General features: G+C 40.8%; 1 protein-coding gene across 2 annotated transcripts in view; it reads left to right on the top strand.

Annotated features, from left to right (window-relative positions):
- Positions 1-27,490, top strand: part of tmeff2a (transmembrane protein with EGF-like and two follistatin-like domains 2a) — a 259,197-nt gene that overhangs the window by 50,685 nt on the left and 181,022 nt on the right. For both annotated transcript variants that reach the window (XM_060937298.1, XM_060937297.1), the window contains exon 2: positions 9,371-9,480. In XM_060937298.1, coding sequence (XP_060793281.1) covers positions 9,371-9,480 — 110 coding nt within the window. The remainder of the gene's footprint in view (positions 1-9,370; positions 9,481-27,490) is intronic.

Genomic DNA, 27,490 nt, shown 5'->3' with positions numbered 1-27,490 from the left:
TGGGAAAACGAAACTAAAGCCGAGCACCGTGGCTCTTCGTCGGGCTGGAGCCCGGGATAGAAACGAAACCTAAGCGGAGCCCTGTGGCGCGCCTCCGTGCCGCGGGGCTCCGCTTAGGTTTCGTTTCTATCCTGAGGTGGTGCGCCGTGCCCGCGCTGGTTCTTTGGGCAGAGTGCAGAGGTCTCTGGCTGTCAAGTTTGGGGAAGCTTCTTTAAATATAAACTACATTTCGAGCACAAGAGGCTGGTGCTAGCAACATTCAAACAGCCACAATAAAGCTATGCAGAAGCCTCCCCACCACCAGTCTGGACCATTTTCAAAAAGCTATTTGGTGTTTTGTTACTTAAATCATTTCAAAATAACCGAAGACTGTGTGTTATTCAACATTTCATATTTTACTTTCTTTTTTATATTCTAAGAATGCACTTTATCAGAGTGATGTTTACTTTATCAGAGTGATGTTTACTTAGTGTTATTGTCTTCACAACCAATAGTGCACTTTATCAGTGTTATCAGTGTGTTTACAATGTTTGCACATGCAAAATTGCTACTATTAATTAAAATCTGTTCAGAAAGGTTTGTAGCCCCAAAATGCCTGTTTTTGTTTTTTTTTGTTTGTTTTTTTTGATGGAAGATCGTGATAAAAAATCGAAATCGAGATTTTATGTTAAAAAATCGTGATATGACATTTTTGCCATATCGCCCACCCCTAATTCAAACAAACGATATGAACAGCTTTCAGTGCAGAATGAAATATAAAAGAGAAATTCTGATTTCCAAATGACAAATAAATGAAATTTATCCAAGAAATTACCAAAGGATGAAGGAACTGAAAACTCAGTTGCAACAATTACATAGCATTATACTGAGGCCTACAAGTTTTTAGCTAGAAAGAGCAGCCTATCAACATGCTCTGGCTTTAAACAAGAGCGAAGGCAGGTCACAGCATTGCCTCCAGTGCTAAATAGTCTGTTCTGAGGATGCAGAGAGGATACAGCAGACGTTTAACGGATGATGACGGACATAGAACGTTTGTTGCTCGTATATGTCGCGGATTTACATCGTACACGGCGGAAAGTTCATCCGTTCTAAAAGTTTTGTGCAGCTCAAAACTTTTTGTGCGGATGAAATCACAGTGGACGGATGCTCGATGGATAGAGCGTATGAAGCACGTATGCAATGAGTACACAACGGATGCATAGCGTTTTCCAACGGATGGCAAAGATTTTTTTACGTTTTACATCCTCTTTGCATCCGTAAGTGCAGTGGGACCGGGCCTTTAGCTTTTCTGTCTCACCTCAATCTGTTACCTACTCTCACGCCATTAGGGGGCGAACCGATGCATGTAAGGTTTCATTACTCCGCCTAAGGCTTGCTTGCTTATTTAGGCGGAGTAATGAAACCTTACATGCGTCAGTTCGCCCCCTAATGGTTTGGCGGAGTACTGGTCAAAAAGTGCTTAATCATATGCAGCAGAGCTCGGATTTTAAATGGAAATAAATCGCGATTTTCATTTAATTTAATCGTGGCAGCCAAAATCGCGATTTTCGATTAAATTCGATTAATTGTGCAGCCCTACTTACAATACACCACAGCACTTGCGAATCCGCATGGGACTGAACTGAGATTCACCGCTGCCTGTCTATATTTGAAACGAGCTGTCAATCAAAGAAAATATCCGGCCGCTTTCACCAATCACCAGTCTCCTCGCGGAAAGCTTTGCCATGTCCCTCCCACTGTGAGGCTGGGAGTCCGTGGGGCGGGTGTTTTCGCAGTATTTGTCCAATAATCATCTTGCATTTTGATATTGAAAAGCGCATAGCTCCCAAATGCCATTGAAGTCCACTGAGGCTGGGAGTCCGTGGGGCGGGCGTTTTCGCAGTATTTGTCCAATAATCGTCTTGCATTTTGATATTGAAAGTGCATAGCTCCCAAATGCCATTGAAGTCCACTGAGGCTGGGCTGCATCGCGTTGTCACGAGGGGGAAAAACTCACGCACACATTAGGCAAACTGGGGAAGGTTATAACGGAATGATTTCGCACTGTAGTTGGGTTGAGCACATATATTTCTATAATTCTGGATCTGAAATAGCAATGTTATAAGGTCGCCTATAACATAAGCCTAGCGCAATTCATCCTACACGATGTTCATCATTTTTAGAGGAGGCTGAGCCTCCCTCGTTGTCTTAGAGCAATCGCCTGTGGTCTACACATAAGTTTACTACTAATACCATGCTCACAATGGAGAAGAACAAGATAAAGACAAAACAAATAGATGATGACTCAAAAAATTAAAAAATTATATGGAAAGTGATTGATTTTGATAGAGTTTTGAGGTTTTAAGTGAAAGATTACTAGTGAGTGTATTTTGGTAGTACTAAAATTTTGCATTCGAGTGAATTTCTTTGTGGAGTATGTTTTGATAGTATGGTAGTATTTATAGTGCCATTTTTAAAATTTGTTTGAAAACTTTCAAAGTTTGCAAATGAGCAAATTTCTTTGATGCATTCCGATAGGATTTTGATAGTATTTCTAGTGCTTTTTAAAAATTCTGTTGGAAAGTGTTTAGTGAGAGAGATGCATTTTAGTAGTACTAAGACAGTGCAGTATTTTATTTAACTGAGTTGTTACTATTTTGGTTAAATCTTATTAAAATGTAATTTATATATGACATTATAGTTCTCTGTATTTTTACATGAGCTTACAGAAGGAAAACACATTTGATGCAATCCAATAATACTTTCATTCACTGTGACTATTTTAAGAAATTATAAACATTCTTCTAAAGCATCACTTGTGTTATTTTCTGTGGGTCTCTGTATGTATACAATATTCAGGCATGAGATTTTTCAGCTAAAAATCTGATTTAAGACTTCCCTTTCATCGTTATTATATTAAAATTCAAGACGAGTATTATTTCAGATTTTTCACTCTGAGCTATCTCATGCCTGATATATGAATCCCATAACCTATAGTAATTGATAGCACAATATCAACAATTTAAAAACTCTTTAATTGTATAAATTTCAAATGGTTTGCAATTAATTGGGATCCACTGTTTTTATCGTTTCAACCATGCATCATACCCTTGTCCAATTGAAAATGTCGTTCACACACTTTTCTCCCCCATGAGAATTTTGAAAAGTTGGCAAGTATGCAATATTAGGCAGGTGGTTTAAATGTTATGGCTGATCAGTGTATGCATATACACTCACTGGCCACTTTATTAGGAACACCCATCCACCTGCTGTTTTATGCAGTTATCTAATCAGCCAATCCCTTAACAGCAGTACAATGCATAAAATCATGCAGATACAAATCAAGAGCTTCAGTTAATGTTCACTTCAAACGTCAGAATGGGAAAAATTGTGATCTCTGCGACTTTCACTGTAGCATGGGTGTTGGTTCCAGATGGACTGGTTTGAGTATTTCAGAAACCTGGGGTTTTCACACACAACAGTCTCTAGCGTTTACACAGAATGGTGCGAAAAACAAAAAACATTGAGTGAGCGACAGTTCGGTGGGTGGAAACAAACATCTTGTTGATAAGAGAGGTCAGAGGAAAATGGCCCGATTGGTTTGAGCTGCCAGGAAGGATATAGTAACTCATATAATCACTCTTTACAACCGTGGTGAGCAGAAAAGCATCTGAACATGCAATAGCAGAAGACCACATTGGGTTCCACTCTTGCAGCCAAGAACAAGAGTCTTATGGCCCTTTTCCACTACCCTTTTTCAGCTCACTTCAGCTCGCTTCAGCTCACTTCAGCCCGACACGGCTCGCGTTTCGACTACCTCAGAGCAGCACGACTCAGCTCGCTTCAGCCCTGCTTAGCACCCAAAACTCGCACGGTTTTGGAGTGGGGCTGAAGCGAGCCAAACCGAGCCGAGTGAGGCTAGGGGCGTGAGGAGACACTCCCCTGTGCACTGATTGGTGAGGAGGAGTGTCCTCACATGCCCACACACGCCCCTCGAGCACGCTGGGATCTGTAAACACCGTAAACCCGGAAGAAGAAGAATTACGAATTACGAGAATTTCTGAAGCCTTATGCACCTCGCCTCATCTATACGCTCTTGCCAGTATCTGTTGGCGTTGTCGGTGACAACAAGCCACAGCACCAAGACCAGCAACACTAACGACTCCATGTCCTCCATGTTTATTGTTTACTATCCGGGTCGTGAGACTACTGCTTAAAAGGTCACTGATGTCACTGTTTGCGCCGCCTAACGACATCACGTGATGTCCACCCACTTTCGCTAACTCCACCCAATGTGTCCACCCACTTCCAGCCAGCAACGGTTCAGCGCGGTTGTAGTCGAAATACAACTCCAACAGCCCCACTCAGCTCGACTCAGCCCGACTCAGCACGGCACGGCTCAGCCCAACTCAGCCGCGTTGGTAGTGGAAAAGCAGCATTAGAAACAAGAACAAGTTCCTATTAAAGTGGACGGTGAGTGTAGATGTGAACATCTGTATGGTTAAGTGTTCAATAGGGGACTTATCAGTCAATGGTTTTGAAATGAAAGGGATTAAATTATACACAGTTAATACACAGTACTTGGCTTAACCTACAACACTGACCATACTAATCACTGTTTTGAGAAGGTAATCATCCACATCAGAGTTCTCAGTAATGTTAGCCAGGTAGCTTGTTGCTAACATTACTCTCTGTTCTCTGCTATTGTTTCTGTGCTGCAATTTCAGTCCAAAATGTAGAATGAATGTTAGACGTTCTCTATCGTAGAACAGAACCAACAGCCACTCAGGCCTGTAACTGTAAAAGTGCACTTCAAGAGATTTTCACGCTCTGACAAAGCAAACAAAAGACATACTTTCATGGAGGCTTCTATGGGGTTTTTTCCACTTTGCACATCAAATGCCCCGAGGTAGGAAAAGATGTGATTTCGACTTGCAAATTACCACTTACAAGGCTCCACAAATGCAGCATAACTGTACCATGATAGATTTTTTTTCTTACTACTAGACAGACAATACTTAAATAAACATTAATTATTCATGATCTCTTGTTATCACTAAATGTTAATACCTTATTCATGAGCCATATACTCATTGCCTAAATTTGAAAAAAGAACATCTTATTAATTGTGAACCAGTTTCTGAGTAATTAGGTCATGTAAAAAAAAAGTCTCCGTTTTAATGAGTGCAGGGTTAAGTGTTGGTTTCACAAAGATATACTGTGGATTAGTAAATATTAATATTTTCATTTAACCAACTAAGCTTAACTAAAGCACGAAAACATTATTTGATACAAAAAATAGACTTTGAGGTTGATTTGTGATTTTATTTGATCAGTTAAAAATGAAATTGACAGGAAGACGCTAAAATCGGGATCCAAATTGAGGAGAACTTCCTATTCCACCATTCCGTGCCATGGACCCATTGCCTACACCATGCCTCATTTATGCAGTCCATCTACAGCTCTGTGCTTCCTGCCTCTCTGAGTCACAGCTTGTTTTCCCCCCAGCAGTTTCCGAGGTCTGCGGATAATTGCGTTAATTGGCATGTAAATGAGGCATGGAGGTTACGTAAGGGCACTTTAAGACCAGCCCTCGAAGCAGGAGTCTTAAGTATTATCAGCTCCACCGGAGCTCATCACTAATGTGTCGAGCCGTATTCCTGTTCAGTCCAAGCTGTGAGACGAGCCTGGGGAATGCCAAGTAAAAAAAAATTATATATATATATATATATATATATATATATATATATATATATATATATATATATATATTAGTGCTGTCAAAAATGTCGCGTTATTAACACGTTAACTTGACTCAATTTTAACGGCGATAATTTTTTTATCGCGAGACATGATGTAGGCTTTTCATAAGCTTTTGAAACTGCCAGGAACTTGGAACAGAGACTTTGCTTAGAAAACCGATAGCAGCTAGCCATGCCCCGCACAGCCAGAGTCCTCTGCCCTCCTCCCTCAAAGAACCAGCGCGGGCAGGGCGTGCTAGTAGAGATGGGATTTATGGCTCTTTGATGGGATCCGCATCTTTGTGATCCGTTCTTTGAAAAGAGCCGTTCAAAAGACTGGCTCATTTGGCTCTTTTTAAATATTTATTCAGTTTTAAGAAGACAGCGTCTAAAGAAGCCAGATCCCTCTGAACTGTAAACTCAATGCTATCCCAGAAATCCTTCCTGTAATATGCAAATTTGGCTGCCTCTGATTGGACAGCACGACGCATCAACAGGCAGAAAGTGTAAAAGTACAAAATGTGTTAAGTGAGCTGAAACAGTAAAGATCAGATTCAATGCAATATTTATCAACGAACAACTTAAAGTTAATATAATAGTGTACTTTATATTATAATCAAGCATGTCAAGCCTACCGTCACTGTGTAACCTGTCTCTCTGATAGACTAACTCAAGCAGTAGATTACTTCACTCATGGTTCTCTTGTTAGTCTCGGGACGAAGAGCCACGGTGCTCAGCTTAGGTTTCAGTTTGCAGTGGCTGTGTCAAGACGTGTTATGCTTTGCAATAAGAAAAACATTGGTACAAAACAAGCCCATTCACTTTTTTATGCTGGTAAGAGAATTACAACGGTTTTTCGTGTGACAAAAATGTGCGATTAATCGCGAGTTAACTATGACAGTCGCGACATTAATCGCGATTAAATATTTTAATCGCTTGACAGCACTAATATATATATATATATATATATATATATATATATATATATATATATATAATCTTTGCCATAAGCTAATGAGCTTTGACATCAAATATCCCAAGGAGGAAAAACAATTCCTTGTCACAGCATAAGCCTGTTACAATGATGTATATAAGTTTGAATTTGAATATTCGAGATGAATACGAGGCCTATATTGAAGGATTACTTGCAGTGCAAAGTTGCACATAAAAGGCTGCAAATGACACAAACAGTGTTTTTTGTTTTTCTTGTAATCAGAAAAGATGTCAGCCAGCATCCTGCACTGTGCAGCTCATACACATCTCTGTTTTTTGTATGAGGTAAATGAACTGGTAATTTTACAGGCTGCTTTCAGTCAACTGTTTCATTTGGACTTGGTAGTGGGGCAATAAAGGGAACCGATATGTCTACAATGTTAGAGAACTCACGCTGGGCTCAAAACGCTGCATTGTCTCTAAAATTGTGATGATTCTTTCAGCAGAATTTGAATCTTACACAGACACAACACTCAGCATCGCAAATGTATTGCGCGGAAGAGGGAATTGAGGCCGCTGCTCCAAGAAGTAGATCACAGTGTACCCACGTGCCACTAAAATGCCCAGCGCGAAGCTTGTCTCGCTTTGTAAAAGGAGTGTTCTTAGAACAAAGAGTAGTCAAGGGTACAAGCATATTGTGAAGAGCTCGTAATGTTTTTTTGAAGTCAGTGTTTTGTCATGGCTTTGCTTTGAAATCATATTCCACAGTTTTCTGTTCCACAGCAGTATTAATGATAACATGATTACGGATCAATTTAGACATTTCAAATCGATACGCAGATTTGTGTGAAGCTGCTTTGTGACAATGTATGTTGTTAAAACAAATAAAATTGAGTTGAAGTAAAGGACAGAGAGCAATGGCAGAATGACGGTTAAACCAGGATACCGTTTGTAATTTTTCAAACTTTCTTTTTGTACCACTTAACATGCTGTACCATTTTGTTTGTGGGAAAACAATGTATTTCACACAATCAAGTGCCCAGACTCTTAGCCCTGCACATTCTCGTGTTTACCCTCCTCTGGCACACTAATTCAACTAATGAGCTGATTTACTTCCTGAGTTAAAGTAAGTGTGTTAGAGCAGTAAAAACACTATAAAGTGCAGTACTTCAGGACCAGGGTTGGGAACCTGTGCTCCAGAGGGGAAGACAAGAACAAGAACATGATTTTTCCACACTTTCAGTCTTGTTATTACACATGTAACGATAAATTGTAATACAAATTTATAACAATTTGTATTGATGAAATTAAATATGAATCATGATTATTATAAGACTGCATAATCTCTTAGTTTTCCTTGTTGTAATTGTGTTGTTGAGACAGCACAGGCTTCAATAACAAACAATAACGCAAATGCATGTGACTTCACCATCAGTGGAAGTAACACAGCTCTAATGCTGCAAAAACAAAAAAGAAAACGGATCTAAAATGTGAAAGTGCTGTAGTGTGATTGACTTTACAAATAGTTTAACAAGAAATCAGAGCTCTCTTTTTATGGACTGCTGAAAGATAAACATTTTGAATAAAAGGAATATTTTAGTTAATAGGCTATTATATTTTACTCAAACCTTTACAAATGTGGCTAAATAATTACTGTTGGAGCTTCAGAAAATTAAACAAATTTTTTTTTTAATTATGATTGAACAAAAGCAATATTTAAGTTGATAAAGAATAGCCAAATAAATGTTGTGGATTTTTTGGTAATAATTTTTTTTCATTTAATTTCTTTTGTTTTTTAAAAATCTAATCGGGAACCCAATATCATGAATTGAATCGAATCGGGAATTAGGTGCATCTGCTTCATGTCTACTCTTCAATCACCTAATCTCACTTCCAAGGCACTCTTGATCTGTCTGTAATCAGATTGATGTCAGGAAGTGTTACAGAGACAAGAATATTTTCAGTGTGTGTGGGTATTGACAGGAAACACTAATGAATGTGTTGTCTATGTGGTACGACTGCACAGAATCATCATCTTAATCACTTTTAACGACCTCAGCGTGAGTTAGTAGAATGTGTCTACATCCACAAAATAACAGCTGGATACGTGTAAGTATAAATATATCATTATAAACCTTGCATTTAGCAGAAAAGCTCATAGAGAGCCAGAAATAGGGGAAATGCTCACTGGGCTTTCTGCAATGATGAGCTCATGTGCTGGTCTTTCCCGGAGCACATTGTGTGGAGCATGTGTGGAGGAGGTGTTAGCACCTATCACAAACAACACAGATTGTAATATGTATTTTTATTTAGAAGAATAAAAGCCGCTGGTTAATTTTTCTAAGCACAAATGATATAAATTTAATGGTGGAGTGGTTTGCGAAACAGCAACCGTTGTCATTCAGTTTATCTTTTTATGCATACTCAACAAGACGTTGGATTTAAAGGACAATATAATTGTGAACGTCTGTTTGGTTTCGTTAAGTGTTCAACAGGAACCTGTCAGTCAATGCTTTTGAAATGAAAGGAAATTAAACTTATTAAACTGTTAAACCCTGATGATTTTAATTATATCATGATATAGATTTTTTTCTGACTACTAGACAGACAAAACTGAAATAACTATTAATTATTCATGATCCAGTGTAATCTCTTGTTACTGAGGTATATGTCTAAGTGTGTGTGTGTGTGTGTGTGTGTGTGTGTGTGTTCTGCAGGTGATGATGACTGGGACACAGATCTCTTCCTGTGTGACACCAACACTTGCAAGTTTGATGGCGAGTGTCTCAGAATCGGGGACATAATAACCTGCATCTGTGACTTCAAGGTGAGCATGTGCTCTGCTTTCTTTCCTTTTTTAAACCTGGCACACAGTAAACCGAACAGCCTGAACCATCTGCAAGCAATCAGAAAAGTGTTATTTTTTGCCCCGGGATCACCCTCAAACACAGACTGTTTACAGCATTATAAACAAACCAATTTCACCTGAAAGTATTTATTTCTTTGTGGACTGAAAATTCCTCTAGATCAGTAAAGAGGAAGGAAGTGAGTAGTGCTTTTTCTTGCAGACTCTGTAAATCAGATCACTGCAGTCAAATGACTTTGACTGATATTTGGGTCAATTACAGAGCTTTTGGTGTTTCCTCTGTCTGAGTAGTGAGTAGTGATTTTATTTTCGTCTTTCCTCCTTGTATGACGTGGTTCTTCTCCTTCATATAGTCTTGTATTTTGTAAACACAATGCTTTTTGTAAACTCTGCTTTAATTCCATTTCTTTGGCAGGGAATTTGCATCCTCCTTTTTCACGGCAAATATTGGCAAATTGAATTATCTCTATAGCATTTGATGTCACGCTAACTGTAAGTGCAGCACACTAATTGTAAATTCACGTGGTGCCGTTTTACATCCAGCTGACTTCAACGGGTTGTTGTCTCATCAAAGGAAGGGCGCTACCACTCCTATCCAATTTAGCCTTGGCTTTCATTCGACTGTGAATGTAAAAGGAGGGAGAGTGAGAAGAAAAAGGAAAGGGGGAAGAGACAGAAAGAGAGAGCACGAGAGATGTCCTTAATAATCTATTTGAGTTTAGTCTTAATGAAAATGGATTACAGCGCGTCCAAAGCACTGAGCAGACGGACGCTAAATGACTCAGTTATTTTTATCCCAGCTCACAAGGCATCATTAGTCTCTTTGGAAGAGATAAATAAAGTTATCGTTTCAGGGTCTCTCTCTATCTCTCTTTTTAAGGCAGGCAGAATAGGTCTATGGGTACAGGACAGAGGCCGTCGTGTGTTAAGGCAACACTGGGTCACATTGTTTTTATATCAGAGCCTGTTACCTCCTGAGGGGCCGAACACAGCCTTCGCAGTGATCCTGGGCTGCTGGGTTCACTTCACATACTGCAGCTGAGAAAAGCTTGACGTCAGAGGGCTTAAACCAAATCATTGCCCATGTCTTTATTCCATTAAGTGGAGTAATTCATCAAAGGAGGATCCTCTTAAGGACTGTGTCAGAGTCGGAGCCTGAAGGGAAGAGGGTTAGCGAAAACAGGGGAGGTAGTGAAAGCTTCAGCTTGCTGGGAAGAGGGGAAGTGGGTTTGATCTCTGAGGATGAATAGAGGTCATTCAACTCCTCGTGTCCGTTCAACAAAGTTTATTCACCCCACACCCAGGCCTTTCAGGCGACTGCTGCATCGCTCCTAGTGTCATGCTTGCATGCAACTCGCTGTTTTATGGCTCCTGGTGTCTCTGTAATGGCCTCCTTTTTGGCTTGTATCGTGCAGCATTTTGTTAGAAATCACCTGAAGGGTGCCGTATGTGTATATTATTCCATGTGTATATTATTTCAGGGAAATACACCACTTGTATTTTTCATACGAGCTCCATCCGGGACATGGAGAACCAAAACCATGACATAAATCTCTATATGTTGTATTTAAATACATCCTGTACTGTACTTCTTTTTTTTAATAAAAATATGCTTTTAAAAAAATCTCTTTATGTCACTCATGAGGAAATCAATTAATTGTTTTGATAAATTTGGGTACGTTTTGTTTCTGAATGTGTCTATATAATAAAAAGAGAGTCACACTTTGGCTTGAAGATATGAAGTTTATCTTCTTGTGTTCAAAAACTCGCATTTTTTATGTGAAAGACATTGTGGATCTGAGTGACATATTTCCCAATACTTCACTCCGAGGATGTCACTCCCAGTGTTTTCCCGCTGACTAGATGTGCGTTGTCAAAATGGCGAACCAGTTCAAAATTAAAATTCTTTTAATTAACCTGTGTGTTTTTTTGTGGATATGTCCATAATATAAAGAACATTACATGGTGGCTCAAAGATATGAAGTTCATTCGCTTCTCTCACATCGCTCACAGCAACATGTATTTGAGCACGAGTATTTGAGCACGCAGAACTGATTCTGAGCTCATTTAGGAGTGGGGTTCATAATTGCAGGTTTGCTTAAACATCATGTAAAGTTACAATACGCAGCAAGTAAACGGTCAGTTCTCGGAGTTGATGTGTTAGAAGCAGGAGAAACAGGCAAGCGTAAGGATCTGAGTGACTTTGACAAGGGCCAAATTGTGATGGATAGACGACTGGGTGTGAGCATCTCCAAAATGGTACATCTTGTGGGGTGTCCCCGGTATGCAGTAGTTAGTACTTACCAAAAGAGGTCCAAGGAAGGACAACCAGTGAACCGGCAACAGGATCATGGGCACTGAAGGTTTATTGATGCATGTGGGGAGCGAAGGCTAGTCCGTCTATTCCAATCCCACAGAAGAGCTACTGTAGCATAAGCTGCTGAAAAAGTGAATGTTGGCTATGACAGAAAGGTGTCAGAACACACACACTGCATCCCAGCCTGCTGTTTTTGGGGCTGTATAACCACAGACTGGTCAGAGAGCCCATACAGACTCTTGTCCACACCTGAAAGTACCTATAATGGGCACATGAGCATCAGAACTGGACCATGGAGCAATGGAAGAAAGTGGCCTGCTCTGATGAATCATGTTTACTTTTACATCATAGGTGTGCCACTGGACAATGTTCTGCAGTGTTCTCTGGGAAATGTTCTGCTCAGAAAATTTGGGTCCCTGCAGTCCTGTGGATGTTACTTTGACACGTACCATCTACCTAAACATTGTTATAGACCAAGTACACTCCTTCATGGCAACAGCATTCCCTAATATCAGGGTCTTCTTTCAGCAGGATAATGCACCCTTCAACACTGCAAAAATTGTTCAGCTGGATTGAACAAACCTCTGTTGTGTTTGAGGAACACAACAGAGTTCCAGGTGTTGACTTGGCCTCCAAATTCCCCAGATCTCATTCTGATCGTGGGATGTGCTGGACAAACAAATCCGATCCATGGAGGCTCCACCTCACAACTTACAGGATTTAAAGGATTGCTGCTAACATCTCAGAGCCAGACACCACAGCACACCTTCAGAGATCTTGTGGAGTCCATGCCATGGGTTAGAGCTGTGTCTGAGGCGCGAAGGAGACCTGCACAATATTAGCCAGGTGGTTTTAATGTTATGGCTGATTGGTGTGTGTGTGTATTTTATATTTGTATAATTCTATCCATATTCAATGGATATGAGCAATTGTGCGTTCTGATTGACTACTACTAGACTATCAGCTCATATACCATGAGTAGAGAAAAACAAAATGGCGGAGCGTTTTGCTGAACCAACCGAGGATGAAATAAAAACTCTACTTGAAAACAAAACCCCAAAAAATAAAAAGCAACGGACTATGGATTTGATAGAAAGAACATATCTTTTTTTATTTTTCAAGAATTATTAACATTGCATTTTTCACAAATTACTATGGTCATTTCACCAGTTTGTTAAGCGGAAATGATTTTGTCGGACGTTTTATATAAAGTTTTTATTTATCGAATTTGCAAAAAATAAAAATACTCTGTTTCTCAAAATCCAGTGAATGTGGATATAATAAAACACTTATTCCACTCAATCTTGTCGTACATGGCTTATAGCCAACTCGGTGCTATGTGTCTCATCGATTATCAGCTCATGCACGACTCAATTTCATGGAATAAATGTTTATATATATATATATATATATATATATATATATATATATATATATATATATAAACAGTATAAACAGGGGGCATTTTGAGTTATTGACAGATTCAGAAAGTACAGTTTCTAAGCTTTCCAATGATGCCTTCCATGTGGAGATCTGACAATATTTGAAGAATGTGTGGCCTTTTGAAAGTGTATACTTCTTAAAACAGGAAAGGGAGAAAATCGCCCTCAAAGTTTTCCATCTCAGCTACTCTGGGTGTAGGGCGGGCACATAATGGTGCTCATTTGCATGATATTAAGGAAAGCCCTACCCCCTACTAGCTAGCACGATACTACTTTCATGTAAACAAAGATCACCACGTCAATTTGCCCAAAACAATTATGGAGTACAAAAATAAGTCCTAAAGTATACTTTAACGTTTTGTGGTTGAAAAATTACTCACACCGTAAGAAAGAAAGATAGCACAATGATGACACAACAAACACAACGCTAGTTTCATGTAAAGCCTCGGTCACAACCGGCCGTACGTGCTCCTACGGCCGGTCTACAGTACATGCAAAAAACACAAGAAACACATGGAGAGCGCGCATGAAACGCACGAGAGCGCGCGTGTGATGGCTGATTTTCGAGCCGCAGACCAGCCGCAGAGGTTCTTTGTCATGTCAAACAAACTCTACGGGCGCTTACGTTTTTTTCAGGTTGCAAGACAAACGGCCAACGCGTGTCTTTCTCCATGAACAAAAAAAAAAAAACGCAGCGATTTGGGAAACGCCAAAAATCACATGGCCAAAAAATCGTACGTCCGGTTGTGACCTAGACTTAACCAAACCACAACACTCTCCGTTACATGCAAAAATAACCACACAGCCTTAGATTAATAAACTTACCCCATCAGAAAGAGAAACGTCGCCTTGCACACACCAATGCCTCCAATGGAATGTAATCCTAGAACGGTCCGTGTATCATCCGATCATTCAAGTATTCCATTCAATCTGGAAAACGAGGTTGCGGTTTTTTTTGCTAGAAATGGTTATCTCCGATGTAAATACCGTGTGTCTGTTTGCTTCGCGGTGTGTCAGCTCATCTGCGCTCTGTTTAGTAACTCATCCCATAGTGAAATTACATGCCTGTATGCAGCTAAGTAGCCATGCGCTCAGCCCGTATCATACAGCTGATTCGCGAAAAAAAACCCCAAAAGACTTAAATCATCATGTGAATGGCCCAGATGGTAATTTACCCACACCCCCCAGCAGGCTACAGTCCTGACAAAAACGAGACAATTTGCAACAAAAAATGTATGCTTTTCCAACAAAACAATCTATTATCTGAAATACTGATTGCATTCTTCAAGATCTCAACTTGCACATGATGGAAAAAAACAAAAATCACAAATCTGGAAAAAAAATGCTTCTTTTGCGATTATCTCGGATTCGTTTCGGCCGACATGTGTCCCTGGATTCGGTGAGGGGTCACATATATATATATATATATATATATATATATATATATATAGTTGTGGTCAGAAGTTGACATACAGTGACATGAATGTCATCTTCAGGGCTCAAAATTCATTTTTTTTTATCACCAGCCAGCCGGACTAGTTACAGTGGGGCAAAAAAGTATTTAGTCAGCCACCAATTGTGCAAGTTCTCCCACTTAAAAAGATGAGAGAGGCCTGTAATTTTCATCATAGGTACACTTCAACTATGAGAGACGGAATGGGGGGAAAGAATCCAGGAAATCACATTGTAGGATTTTTAATGAATTAATTGGTAAATTCCTCGGTAAAATAAGTATTTGGTCACCTACAAACAAGCAAGATTTCTGGCTCTCACAGACCTGTAACAACTTCTTTAAGAGGCTCCTCTGTCCTCCACTCGTTACCTGTATTAATGGCACCTGTTTGAACTCGTTATCAGTATAAAAGACACCTGTCCACAACCTCAAACAGTCACACTCCAAACTCCACTATGGCCAAGACCAAAGAGCTGTCAAAGGACACCAGAAACAAAATTGTAGACCTGCACCAGGCTGGGAAGACTGAATCTGCAATAAGTAAGCAGCTTGGTGTGAAAAAATCAACTGTGGGAGCAATTATTAGAAAATGGAAGACATACAAGACCACTGATAATCTCCCTCGATCTGGGGCTCCACGCAAGATCTCACCCCGTGGGGTCAAAATGATCACAAGAACGGTGAGCAAAAATCCCAGAACCACACGGGGGGCCCTAGTGAATGACCTGCAGAGAGCTGGGACCAAAGTAACAAAGGCTACCATCAGTAACACACTACGCCACCAGGGACTCAAATCCTGCAGTGCCAGACGTGTCCCCCTGCTTAAGCCAGTACATGTCCAGGCCCGGCTGAAGTTTGCTAGAGAGCATTTGGATGATCCAGAAGAGGATTGGGAGAATGTCATATGGTCAGATGAAACCAAAATAGAACTTTTTGGTAAAAACTCAACTTGTCGTGTTTGGAGGAGAAAGAATGCTGAGTTGCATCCAAAGAACACCATACCTACTGTGAAGCATGGGGGTGGAAACATCATGCTTTGGGGCTGTTTTTCTGCAAAGGGACCAGGATGACTGATCCGTGTAAAGGAAAGAATGAATGGGGCCATGTATCGTGAGATTTTGAGTGAAAACCTCCTTCCATCAGCAAGGGCGTTGAAGATGAAACGTGGCTGGGTCTTTCAGCATGACAATGATCCCAAACACACCGCCCGGGCAACGAAGGAGTGGCTTCGTAAGAAGCATTTCAAGGTCCTGGAGTGGCCTAGCCAGTCTCCAGATCTCAACCCCATAGAAAATCTTTGGAGGGAGTTGAAAGTCCATGTTGCCCAGCAACAGCCCCAAAACATCACTGCTCTAGAGGAGATCTGCATGGAGGAATGGCCAAAATACCAGCAACAGTGTGTGAAAACCTTGTGAAGACTTACAGAAAATGTTTGACCTCTGTCATTGCCAACAAAGGGTATATAACAAAGTATTGAGATAAACTTTTGTTATTGACCAAATACTTATTTTCCACCATAATTTGCAAATAAATTCTTTAAAAATCAGACAATGTGATTTTCTGGATTTTTTTTTTCTCATTTTGTCTCTCATACTTGAGGTATACCTATGATGAAAATTACAGGCCTCTCTCATCTTTTTAAGTGGGAGAACTTGCACAATTGGTGACTGACTAAATACTTTTTTGCCCCACTGTACCTTCCAAAGTAACTAGCCAAACAGAAAATCAACTAGCCAAAATTTGTTCATGTATGAATTTTACTTCTGTCAAAAATAACGCAAAAGAAAGTAGTTACCATTGTTCATGACTAATGTGCATTTATTTCAAGACCCAAGTATTTTGATACTGTTGTTAAATACATAAATGAGAACAACACAGAGCACCATAATATATCAACAAATAATAATATATTGGAAAACTTGGCAACTTGGTGTATGAGTATTGAAAACAAATATACTTACTATCATGACTATAGCACCCAAAATATGTCCAACATGCTTTCTGTATTTAACCATTTATGAGAGAGAAAGCATTAGGAGCTTCATATTGACTAGGAATCAAATTGAAAAAAATTAATTATTCCATAAAAATCGTATCGCAGCCAAGGCCTACCCTGCTCCCACGTTTGCTTATAAGTCCTTTGTCGTTTCTCCTCTTCAGACCGAGGTTGCTTTGTCCCCGTCTCTGGCAGTTTCTGTACACCTTTCAGAAAATTCCACATTGCAACGTAGCTTTGGCAGATGTAGATGTAAACAACAACAAAAAAAACGTGTTTAAATGGGCGATAACGTGGCCACATCTATTGAATTTGATAACATGATGTGGCGGGCGGCACGGTGGTGTAGTGGTTAGCGCTGTTGCCTCACAGCAAGAAGGTCCTGGGTTCGAGCCCCGGGGCCGGCGAGGGCCTTTCTGTGCGGAGTTTGCATGTTCTCCCCGTGTCCGCGTGGGTTTCCTCCGGGTGCTCCGGTTTTCCCCACAGTCCAAAGACATGCAGGTTAGGTTAACTGGTGACTCTAAATTGACCGTAGGTGTGAATGTGAGTGTGAATGGTTGTCTGTGTCTATGTGTCAGCCCTGTGATGACCTGGCGACTTGTCCAGGGTGTACCCTGCCTTTCGCCCGTAGTCAGCTGGGATAGGCTCCAGCTTGCCTGCGACCCTGTAGAAGGATAAAGCGGCTAGAGATAATGAGATGAGATGAGAACATGATGTGGCAGCGGGGGCGTGGCCAAGCATCAGTCTGTGAATGGAGGGCGGAGTCAGGGAAGGTAAGTGGTGGAATCATTGCACCTGATGGGGATTAACCTGTGTTTGTGTATCTTCCCCAGTGACCGTGTCCTTTAAAAGGAGAGGAGAGCAGAGAAAGGGAGCTCTTTCTCCCCAACCAAAACGTGTGTGTGTGTGTGCGCGCGTGGCTGGGAAGTGATAAAAGGCATCGATTAACTGATAAACACATCGATTAACACAGACACGGCACGCGCTTAATATGTGGCGGCTTTAGTTGACGGTGTGTCTGAATCTTCGCTTCATATATATTTTTTATTTTCAACTAGCCAGCCGGGCTGGCTAGTGACAGGAATTACCCGCCAAATGAAAAATTAAGTCGCCTCGGGCGACCGGACCACCGCGAATTTCAAGCCCTGATCTTGGATATGAATGTCATGGCAATATTTGGGCTTTCAGTAATTTCTTTGAACTGTTCTTTTTCTGTGGCAGAATGACTGTACAGCATACATCTTTAAAAAAAAATAGAATTTGGTGCACAAGTTTTAATTTTCTTTGGGTTTTCTGAAATCAACACAGGGTCAAAATTATGCATATAGGGTCAAAAATTTACATACACTCACTTAGATTATTAATTCAGAGGTGCTGAAACTTCCAAAATGTCTCTTATCTTGCCAAGGCTGAGGTCTCTTAACTTCCTGTTAGTGATCATGATTGACTACAGCTGGTAACTTCTCTTCATAAAAAGGGTTTGTTTACAGCACTCATTGGATTGACCAACACACAGTAAAATGGAAAAGTCCAAGGAGCTCAGTGCAAATCTGAGAAAGAGGATTGCAGATATACACAACTCTGGAATGTCTCTTGGAGGCATTTTGAAACAACTCCAAATTCCAAGATCAGTTCAAACAATTGTATCCAAGTTATTGTGAGGTGCCGTCACTTTGCCAAGCCACTTTGCTTCAAGAAAACCCAAACTGTCACCCTCAGCTGAAAGGAAATTGGTTTGGATGGTCAGGAACAACCTGGGAACCACCATGGCACAGCCCTGCCATGAACTGGAAGCTGATGGTTCATTGTCTACAGTTCAGATCACCATGGACTAAGAGGCTGCTATCCAAGAAATAACCCCCTGCTCCAAAATTGACACCTTCAAGCTTAACTAGAGACAATTCCCCTGTGGGAAATTGTGAGAGTGATGCAGTGCGCGCAGCAGTCGCTATTGCAGGAGCTGCACTGAACTGTGTGAATGTGTGACTTGCCATGATGCTACAAGCATGTCTCTCTGAGAGGGAGCAGCCCCTCCCTCCTGTGTGTGTGTGTGAGAGCGAGCAGCCCCTCCCCCACTTGCGCGCTGCGAGCAGAGACACAGAGTGGCACACAGAAAGTGAAGGATTTTCTCAGTGCTCTCTCCAAACAACGGGGATTTTCATGAAAACGGAAGGAGATATTCACAAAATTCTTTCACAGTGAGCGCCACAAGGCTCTCCTGAACACATTGATGTATTTTTTTTTGTCTCTAGTGTAAAAAAATGTGGACACTAGAGCGAGTTAAAAACAAGTGACTTTTCAGATTTTGCAGTAAAAGCGCTGCCTCGTTTATAATGGGTGTCTATAGACCCCTTCACAGTAAACGTCATTCATACGTAAGAGGAAATTGCGTGCGCAGCCTGGACCCAAAAAAGACTCAGCGACGGTAGAGACGAGAAGAAATATTTGGAAGAAATGCCTAGTTGTTGTGTTGTCGGGTGTCAGAATCGTAGCAGTGATGGGGTTAAAATGTACAGAATTCCAGCAGAATCTCACCCATTCCAAAAAAATCGCCGACGTCTATGGCTACAAGCCATCAAACGTGTAGACTGGGATGAAAGGACTATCAAAAATGCGCGGGTTTGCAGCGCCCACTTCATCACAGGTAAGATCAGGCTATTTATTAAATCTTTCTTTTTTATTCTTTCTAGTCTTTGTTTATTGATGTAGCAAAATACTTTGGTAACGTTTGTCTGATTAACTGGGTCATAGTTACACAATGTAATGAATATTGTTAGCATCATCAATTTCAGTGTAAAACACGTTCTGTACATGCCCGCACATAACATAATCATATGCGTCTAAAGACTTGTAGGCACAAAGTTTTTCGTGGGTGTACACTGAAGTCTTGTCAATAAGGTACGAGTATATATCTGTCCATTGTATACCAGGGAACTTACTAACATCGTCCGTCCACTCTTTAATTAAATACGGATCCGGTAGGCGATGTCCACTTGTTAGAGTTAACTTATTTATGTAGCATTCTCGATCTTGTAATGACAATTGTTTTGCATAATCTGACAGCTCATAATGTCGGTCTATGGGCAGCGCCATTGTTTCTGAGTCCAGGCTGCGCGCGCATCCTAGCAACGGTCGGTTTGTTTACAAACATGCAAAGGGGTCTATGGGGCAGCGCGCCTGTCCTCTCCTTACTTTCAGGCTTCTCATTAAAAAACTGTAAGTCCTATCGGTTAGGTAGACACATTGTGTGAATCAGGACAAGTGTGACTACTACTTTTGAGAAAATTATGTGTGTAGAGTGAAAATTTTGGCTGAAAACACAGTTTAAAAGAGAAAGTTTGAGCTTTTTTTTCAAGCTGCCTACACTCTAAATTCCTGAGCCCAACTGGTGTGTAATGCAATAGACACCCATTATAAAGTCTGAATTTCTCCAGGTGTGGGACTGATCCAAAAGTATAGAACCTAGCAAAAAAGTTGAATGCCAGATCCACAGAGGAGAAGTTTGTCTACGTTGTAAAGTTTGAATCATGTCTCTAGGTGAAAGCATGCCAGAGCAGCGGATGTTTGAAAAACATTGAAAAAGTGCATTGTTTTTCAATTAATTCCATAGAAATGAATGGGAAATTTTGGATGATTTTTTGCGAAAAAATCGTATTTTGATGAACAAAGTAATAGCATAGCGAGTCCGATCGAGCCGCGCGTTTTGATATATTGCTTTTCTGTGTGCGATGTACGGTTATTGGGTTATTATGAATCAAAATTTGTATGGAAGATGAAAAATTCCTAGGTTCTCCTTCTCTAATAATAAGAAGAAACACACAGAAGAACAATAGTTATGCGTGCCTAGGCACTGCATCACTAACTAAAGTTTGAAGCTGACCACACAGACAAAGAGAAAGCCTTCTGGAGGATAGCTGTATGGTCAGATGAGACAAAGATTGAGTTGTTTGGCCACAATGACCACCATGTACAGAGGGACACTCTACCAGCTGATGGTGGTGGTGGTAGGATCATCATGCTCTGGGGCTGTTTTGCTGCCAGTGGAACTGGTTCATTGCACAAAGTGGATGGAATAATGAAGGAGGACTACCTCAGAATTCTTCAGCATATACCCAGAGACTCAGATTGTTGGCGCGCCCGCGTCTAAGACGCACTATTTCGAATAATGAACGCATTGTCGAGAGGGGCAGGGGCCAATATGGACGCGAGCATTTTATATCCTATTTGGAACGTTTTGTGGCGTATGACCAGTGTAGGAAATGGGTGCCTGCCCCACCACCCGTCGCGGTCAGTTTGCAGCAAGGGCAGAATGAATTTATAAGTTGCCAGCCCCACAGGCGGCCCCTCTTTGAGGGGGTTCATCGTTCTCTCGATATTTCATCATATTGAAGGACTTTTCAAGACATTTTCACTAGATTCTGTTGGTTTGTTTACCGAGGTGGGCGCGGCCATATTGTTTTCGCTTAGAAAGGAAATGAGTGCTCTGATTGGCTGTTGCTTCGGAGGTTCAGCCAATCAGAGAGCTCGATACACACAGCTCAGTGAAATCATCCCCAAGTCACATCTATGTCTGTGACTTTGAAAACCAGCGTCCTACCACATGAGTTTTGTCAAAATATCACATAAAATTGATTGTTAATTGTTCCAAATATCTGAAAATGTTGTATGACTATCTTGGGATAAAACCACCTGAACCAAAGACCTCTCAAAAACGAAAACAAACTGAAGAAGAGAGAAAGAAAGCACAACAAAAATATGATAAAGATAAGAGAAGGAGATCTGTTGTGGACAGTTGGAAGCAAGAGTTTGACTGGCTGGTATCCGATGACAACAAACAAACTATCTACTGTAAGGTGTGTAGAGCTGCATATGGGCCCTTGTCTAAATGAAAAACCCCAGATAGACTTAGGAAATATGCCAATGGAGCTTTTGTCACTGGTTCTATCAATCTGAAGCATGATGGTTTGGTTGATCTCAAGCAACATAGGTCACATATACATTTATATACATAAACACCAGTAATAAATCATAAAACTAAATTGAATATATGAAATTACATGCATGATAAAACATTACATGCATTGCCTCTTTTACAATTTTTCGAAAATTATGCGATATTATGGCGGATTATAGTTGAAATTGGGGCAGGCAACTTTTCAGAGTTGCCTGCCCTGTGGTCTGGCTGATATTTTCCATGAATTTCCTACACTGGTATTACTTGACTTCATGGTCTCAATATCGAAAATCTTGCACAAATATGCAACTTCCAACATAATTATCTGGATATTCAACAGATTTCAGCATCGGATGAATTTGTTTTGACCGCCGCCATATTGAATATACGTCGGACCCGTTCGTGTATTTACGCCGACCCGTTTGTAGCATCCCAAGCGAGTAAAACCTGATCCAAGTCTTTCACTAGGTGGCGTCTTACGGTCTATGTACGAATATTCGAAAGAGACAAGAAAATATGAATAAGAAAAAAAAGAAAAATACATCCATTTTGTCATTCTTCGGCAGAAAGAGAGTACATTCACCTGAAAAAACTGATACCCCTGATACCCAAGGTAGTCATACTAGATTTACAACTGTTGTATCATTAGTATCAGACATTATTAATTTTCAAACTTCATAGCCTGAATTTGAACCCAAGATTGAAGATTCAGCATCCCATCTGATTCTCTGAAATTAGAAGTAGAGATGATTAGACACAAGCAGAGTTAGACCGTCACAGCATGCAAAAAACAAACCCATTCTTGTGCTATAATTTACGAGGAGATAATATAGATGTGATATATAGTGGCCTGTGGTTGAATTCCAAAATATTGCCACTGATTAAACAATATCTCAATATATTTGGTTGAAGCATTGATTTTTGTCATCTACATTGCTTCATATGGCTTCTAATACCAAAAAAAAAACAGAATTGAGAAGAAAAAAACAGCCCCTGGGCTGCCCCAGCTGTTCATTGGGCTCGCTTCGCTCACTAGGTTCGCTTCAACTGAAGGATAATCACTGGGCCCCCCCATTGTAGAAATGGGCCCCTGTTTTTTCCCAGGAGGGGCCCTGTGGGCCCCTTGACCTGCAAAACAATCTGAGTCTCTGTATACCATCAGAAACTTGAACACGACTTGGGAGTTACAACAGGACAATGAACCCAAACACGCATCAGAGCTGGTTGTGAAGGATAAAGCAGGCTAATATTAAGCTTAAAACAAGTCCTGACTTCAGTCCTATTTAAAATATATGGACTGTGCTTATAAGTCGAGTCGATGCCAAGAAAAAAAAAACAAATTTATTTGAACTCTACCAATTCTACCATGAAGAGTCATTAAATATCCAACCAGAATTCTGCCAGAAGCTTGTTCATGGGAAACAAAAATGTTTGGTCAAGGTGAATCTTGCAAAGAGACATTTTACCCAAATATTAGGTGTGCTGTATGTGTATTTTTGGCCCTGTATGTATAAATTTGACCATGTGTTGATTTCAGAAAACCCAAAGAAAATTAAAACTTGTGCACCTTTCTTGTGCTTTTTAGTGTTTTTTTTTTTTAATTAAAGATGTATGCTGTACATTCTGCCACAGAAAAAGAACAGTTTAAAGAAATTACTGAAAGCCCAAATATTGCCATGACATTCATATCCAAGATGACATTCATGTCACTGTATGTAAACTTCTGACCTCAACGGTATAAACAGACTTTCCAGATTATGGTATGGTTGGCAGTTGGCTTTTGACTTTTCACTAATCATAGCATACTAGGAATTAAATATGGACTTAAAAGCCTGTATATAGAAGGACCAAATAAAAATACACCAATAACACCTCTTTGTGGACCAGAATAGTCCAGTGATGGTTATCTTTGGTCATTCATTGTAATCGTGTGATCTTTTTTTTGTTGTTGTTACCTCGACTAAATCATGCATTATTAATTGTCTTCAGTTTTATGTTGCAGGTACAAACTAGCAGTGCCATCAGTGAGAAAGAGAGCTTCACAAGCTGGAGGCAGGAAATCATTCCAAAACTAGCATAGCAAAACAGCCTTTAATCATTATTAATCAAGCAAAATGACACAGCTTTTCTTTTAGAGCGTAGGCTATGTATTTTAAGGATTCTTTCTACATGCAGCATATTTTAACCCCTTCGGACACAAGGAAAAATGCTATGGAACTTCATGCTATGGAACTTCATGTGTACAGTTGTACACATTATGTTGGAAGGGATTAATTGAAGCATGTTCTTGTGATGAGTGAGATAATCGAGCAACTATATCATACATATTAAGAGCCATAATTTTATGCAAGTTCTTTACATATACTGTATGATCTTAGCCTACATGTTTACCCATAATTGGAAACAGGAAGATAAAAGGAAAGAGGCTGGCAGGGAAGTGAGATTTTGCTGCATTTGTTAGTGTATTGATCAAGTGGTGTTGCATCATGGCAAGTTTTTGCGTATACAAGTCTCCGATAATGAGAAGTTCGGAGTGTTAATTGAACTTGAAATGGTCATGCATCTAGCTGTACTTTTGCTTTATTTCCAATTTAGTCCTGGTTTGTGGGAATGGCAGGTCTTGTTTATCATGTCTGTTCATGAGGTGTTTTGTCACACCTAGTTACTGCCTGCTGGGTTGCTTCTTGTATGATCATGCTCCATTCATGATGATTCACTTTGTTGTGGCTCTCATCTCAGCTTTTAACATGCTCAGTCATCCATCTATCTCACTTTCATTTTGCACTTGCTCTCACATGCATTGTTTGGACTTGCTTCTGCCTCTTTTTACCTTGATGTGAGACTTGACTGCGCGTCCGTCACTCCTCTTCTGTGCTGTGTGGTCTTTGCCCTCTGTTGAGCATGACTGATCAATTTTTGCACTCTCGCACCCGCTCTTTTTGCTTGGCTGCCATTCATACTCTTTTTCCCTGCTTGTCTGCTTGATATATGACAAGCCTTGCTGCCATGCTGGATGACATACTGCAGGCCTTCCTGTTTACGACGGATGTGGTTTCATTGCCGTAACAGGAACTGAGTTCTAACCCAAAAGCAGAGCCAACCATCTTAACAAGCTTCTGTACAGAAATGTTTGGCATACAGTAGAGATATTCTCACTCAGCCAAAAACTACACCATGATCATCAGGAAGCCCTCATTCCATATATTTTGCATGACTTTATCCATCAGCAATATGGCCTCTCAGTGCAAGCCAGCAGGTTTAAAGCCAGTGCTTTATTCCCTGGTGCCCTCCCAGGTGAATGGGTACCTGGGGACTGTACCACTACTGGCTTGAAAGCAGTAGGCATATAAGCAGCTCCTCTTAGTATAATAACCATTTGCACTGATATCTGCAAAATACAGAAATAGTTATAAAGGTGCTGCTGTGTCTTTTTAAGATCCCTACACTTTTGAGACGCCTGGGCTTTAGCTACTTCAGCTTCAGCAAATCCACCTGTCTTTCTCAGACTATTACTTTTCCTTTCTCAGCATGTTTTATACGGACTCTCACTTTTCCACCGGTATATTTTTTTCACCCCTCAACACCCACCTTAATAGCTGTAACTTAAGATGAACGGCCAACAATTGTGCCGAGAGGTCCCTGCAGGATATCACTGAAAGGTTAACTTCCACCGATGCATTACAAATGCAGCAATTAAAATCAGGGAGCCAGTTCTTGCAGATTAGAAAGTGGACTCGTTTGTGTGTGAGCTGAATGAGAATCCAGCACAGCAGAGCCACCTGTTATTCATCCCGACTTCAGATGTGGATTTTAGAGGTTTATATTTTTCTCTCGGACTTCACCCAGCCTCGTGCGGCTTACAGCAGGAGCCTCGGGAAAGCTATTTGCCATGGAAATGAGAACGGAGCGCTGAGGGGTTGGTGTAGCACTAACTCCAGCGAGAGCCTTTCCCCTGGATAGTAGCATATGTGTCACCCCCATGCAGCTCTCTTCAGCCTGTCAGACACCATTACCGAAGAGCCATCTCTCCTGACAGGGCCCGGGAGTTCCATGCTGAGCAGAGATTCACTCTAATCAAGAGCAGACTGCCAAGCAGCTAAAGAGAGAGGCAGAAGCCAGGGTTTTCCCATCCGTCCACCAACCTTCATCCCTCCACTCCTGTCAGAAACAGGTGACACACACTACTCCAGCGAGGGCATCCTCGGAATACTGGACTGTCACTCAGCCAGACATTGGCAGGCGTGTCTGGTTCTGAGGGAAGGAAAGAAATATCATGTGGCGAGACACACGACAGATTTCCATTATTTGCACACGTCTTGGGCATATCTTAGCCGATCTTTTTCTTTTTCTTTTCCTTCCCCTCGACGTGACCCTTTTTCACCCTCCCTCTCTCAGAGCTGTCATAGATAATGTGCATTTATGAGAAGGCTGGGCTTGAATTCTAATGTATGAAGACAGAGTTGTTCTCCTTCTTTCTCAGATAAGGGTGAAGTTGAATTTATCACTCTGGAAGGGTACCTTAATTCCTGTTTCAGAATCGGTCAAAGCTGCCTTGTGCCTGACCTCAAGGGACAGGTTCTGAGAGGTGACTGATGAGGCAACGAGCATTTGGGAATATAAAGAGACGGAAGAAATCATGCATGAAAAAATCTGAAGACTATTCTTATGTCCTTGTGCAAGGTCTTTCTATCCATGCTCTTGTCCAAAGTCAGGCTGGCCCTTAGTGCTGAGCTAATTATCAGGCAGAAGGCCTGTTTTTTTTTTTTTGGCTATCCCTTTGGGGATTTTAACATGTCAGAACCAGTGTACCAGACACCCATTATATAATAAGCTTAGCTGTCAACCAAGTGAGCCACACAGGATTTCAGAAAAAGCTTCTTCGTTTTGTCAGGTGCCTCAAGTATACCAGAGTGATTTCAGCCACCTTTGTCCTCCACTTCTGCATTGGTAGAATTGACCTTTGAGTTTTCTACAGAAGGACGCTTTTGTGGAAGAAATCCACAAGTGGTGTACCATGGACAGTAAATGGCAAAGTTTAGGAATTTAAAGAGCACTATGTCCTAGCCTGCCCTTCCTCTCCTCAAGGCTCGGTCCCTTTGACAGATTTATTCTCCTGATAAGGATCACATGCTGTTAAGTGATACGCACCAGATAGTGCAGCTACAAACTGAAGGAATCCGAAAGGGGGAAAACTGACAAATCTGAGTCAGATGGCTTGTGTGCAACTGTGTCTCCTGCACACATTAGGTTAAACTGAGTGTGTATGTGCATGTGTGTCCATATCCATGCTCCATGTCTCTTCTTTAGCTGTTTTCAATCATAGTCTCTCAGAGCACTTTCCACATCACTGTAGGCTCTCATGTTTCTCGGTTTGTGCTGTCTCAGCCATCTTAATGCACCCAGGGGTCAGTTCTCACAAAGGCATTTTGGGTGAAGGAAGGTGTACATAATGTCTAATGATGCAAATGGATTGGATCATGTTGCTCAATGCATAATTAACTCGGTATACTCATTTCCTATCAAGCTGCTGTATACTGAGGGGAAGAGTCACGTGTATGAAGATGCTTTCCTTATTCCCTGTTGCTCCATTTCATTCAGGCACTCCATTAGTGCGCTGCAGGCTGGGGGACCATATGGGACCCTGACATTAGCCCTCAAGACGTCTTGCCATTATAAATATAACACGATTGGATTTCACACTTACTCGCTGACAGGCTTACAGTGTTTCACATTGTACACGCACACACAAACAAATCATAACCACTAACTATTCTCACATACATTCATTTTCATTTTCAGTAAAATGCAC

The sequence above is a fragment of the Neoarius graeffei genome, chromosome 13 (assembly GCF_027579695.1).
Source record: "Neoarius graeffei isolate fNeoGra1 chromosome 13, fNeoGra1.pri, whole genome shotgun sequence".
Taxonomy (NCBI): domain Eukaryota; kingdom Metazoa; phylum Chordata; class Actinopteri; order Siluriformes; family Ariidae; genus Neoarius; species Neoarius graeffei.
This window is presented reverse-complemented; position numbering and strand designations above follow the sequence as displayed.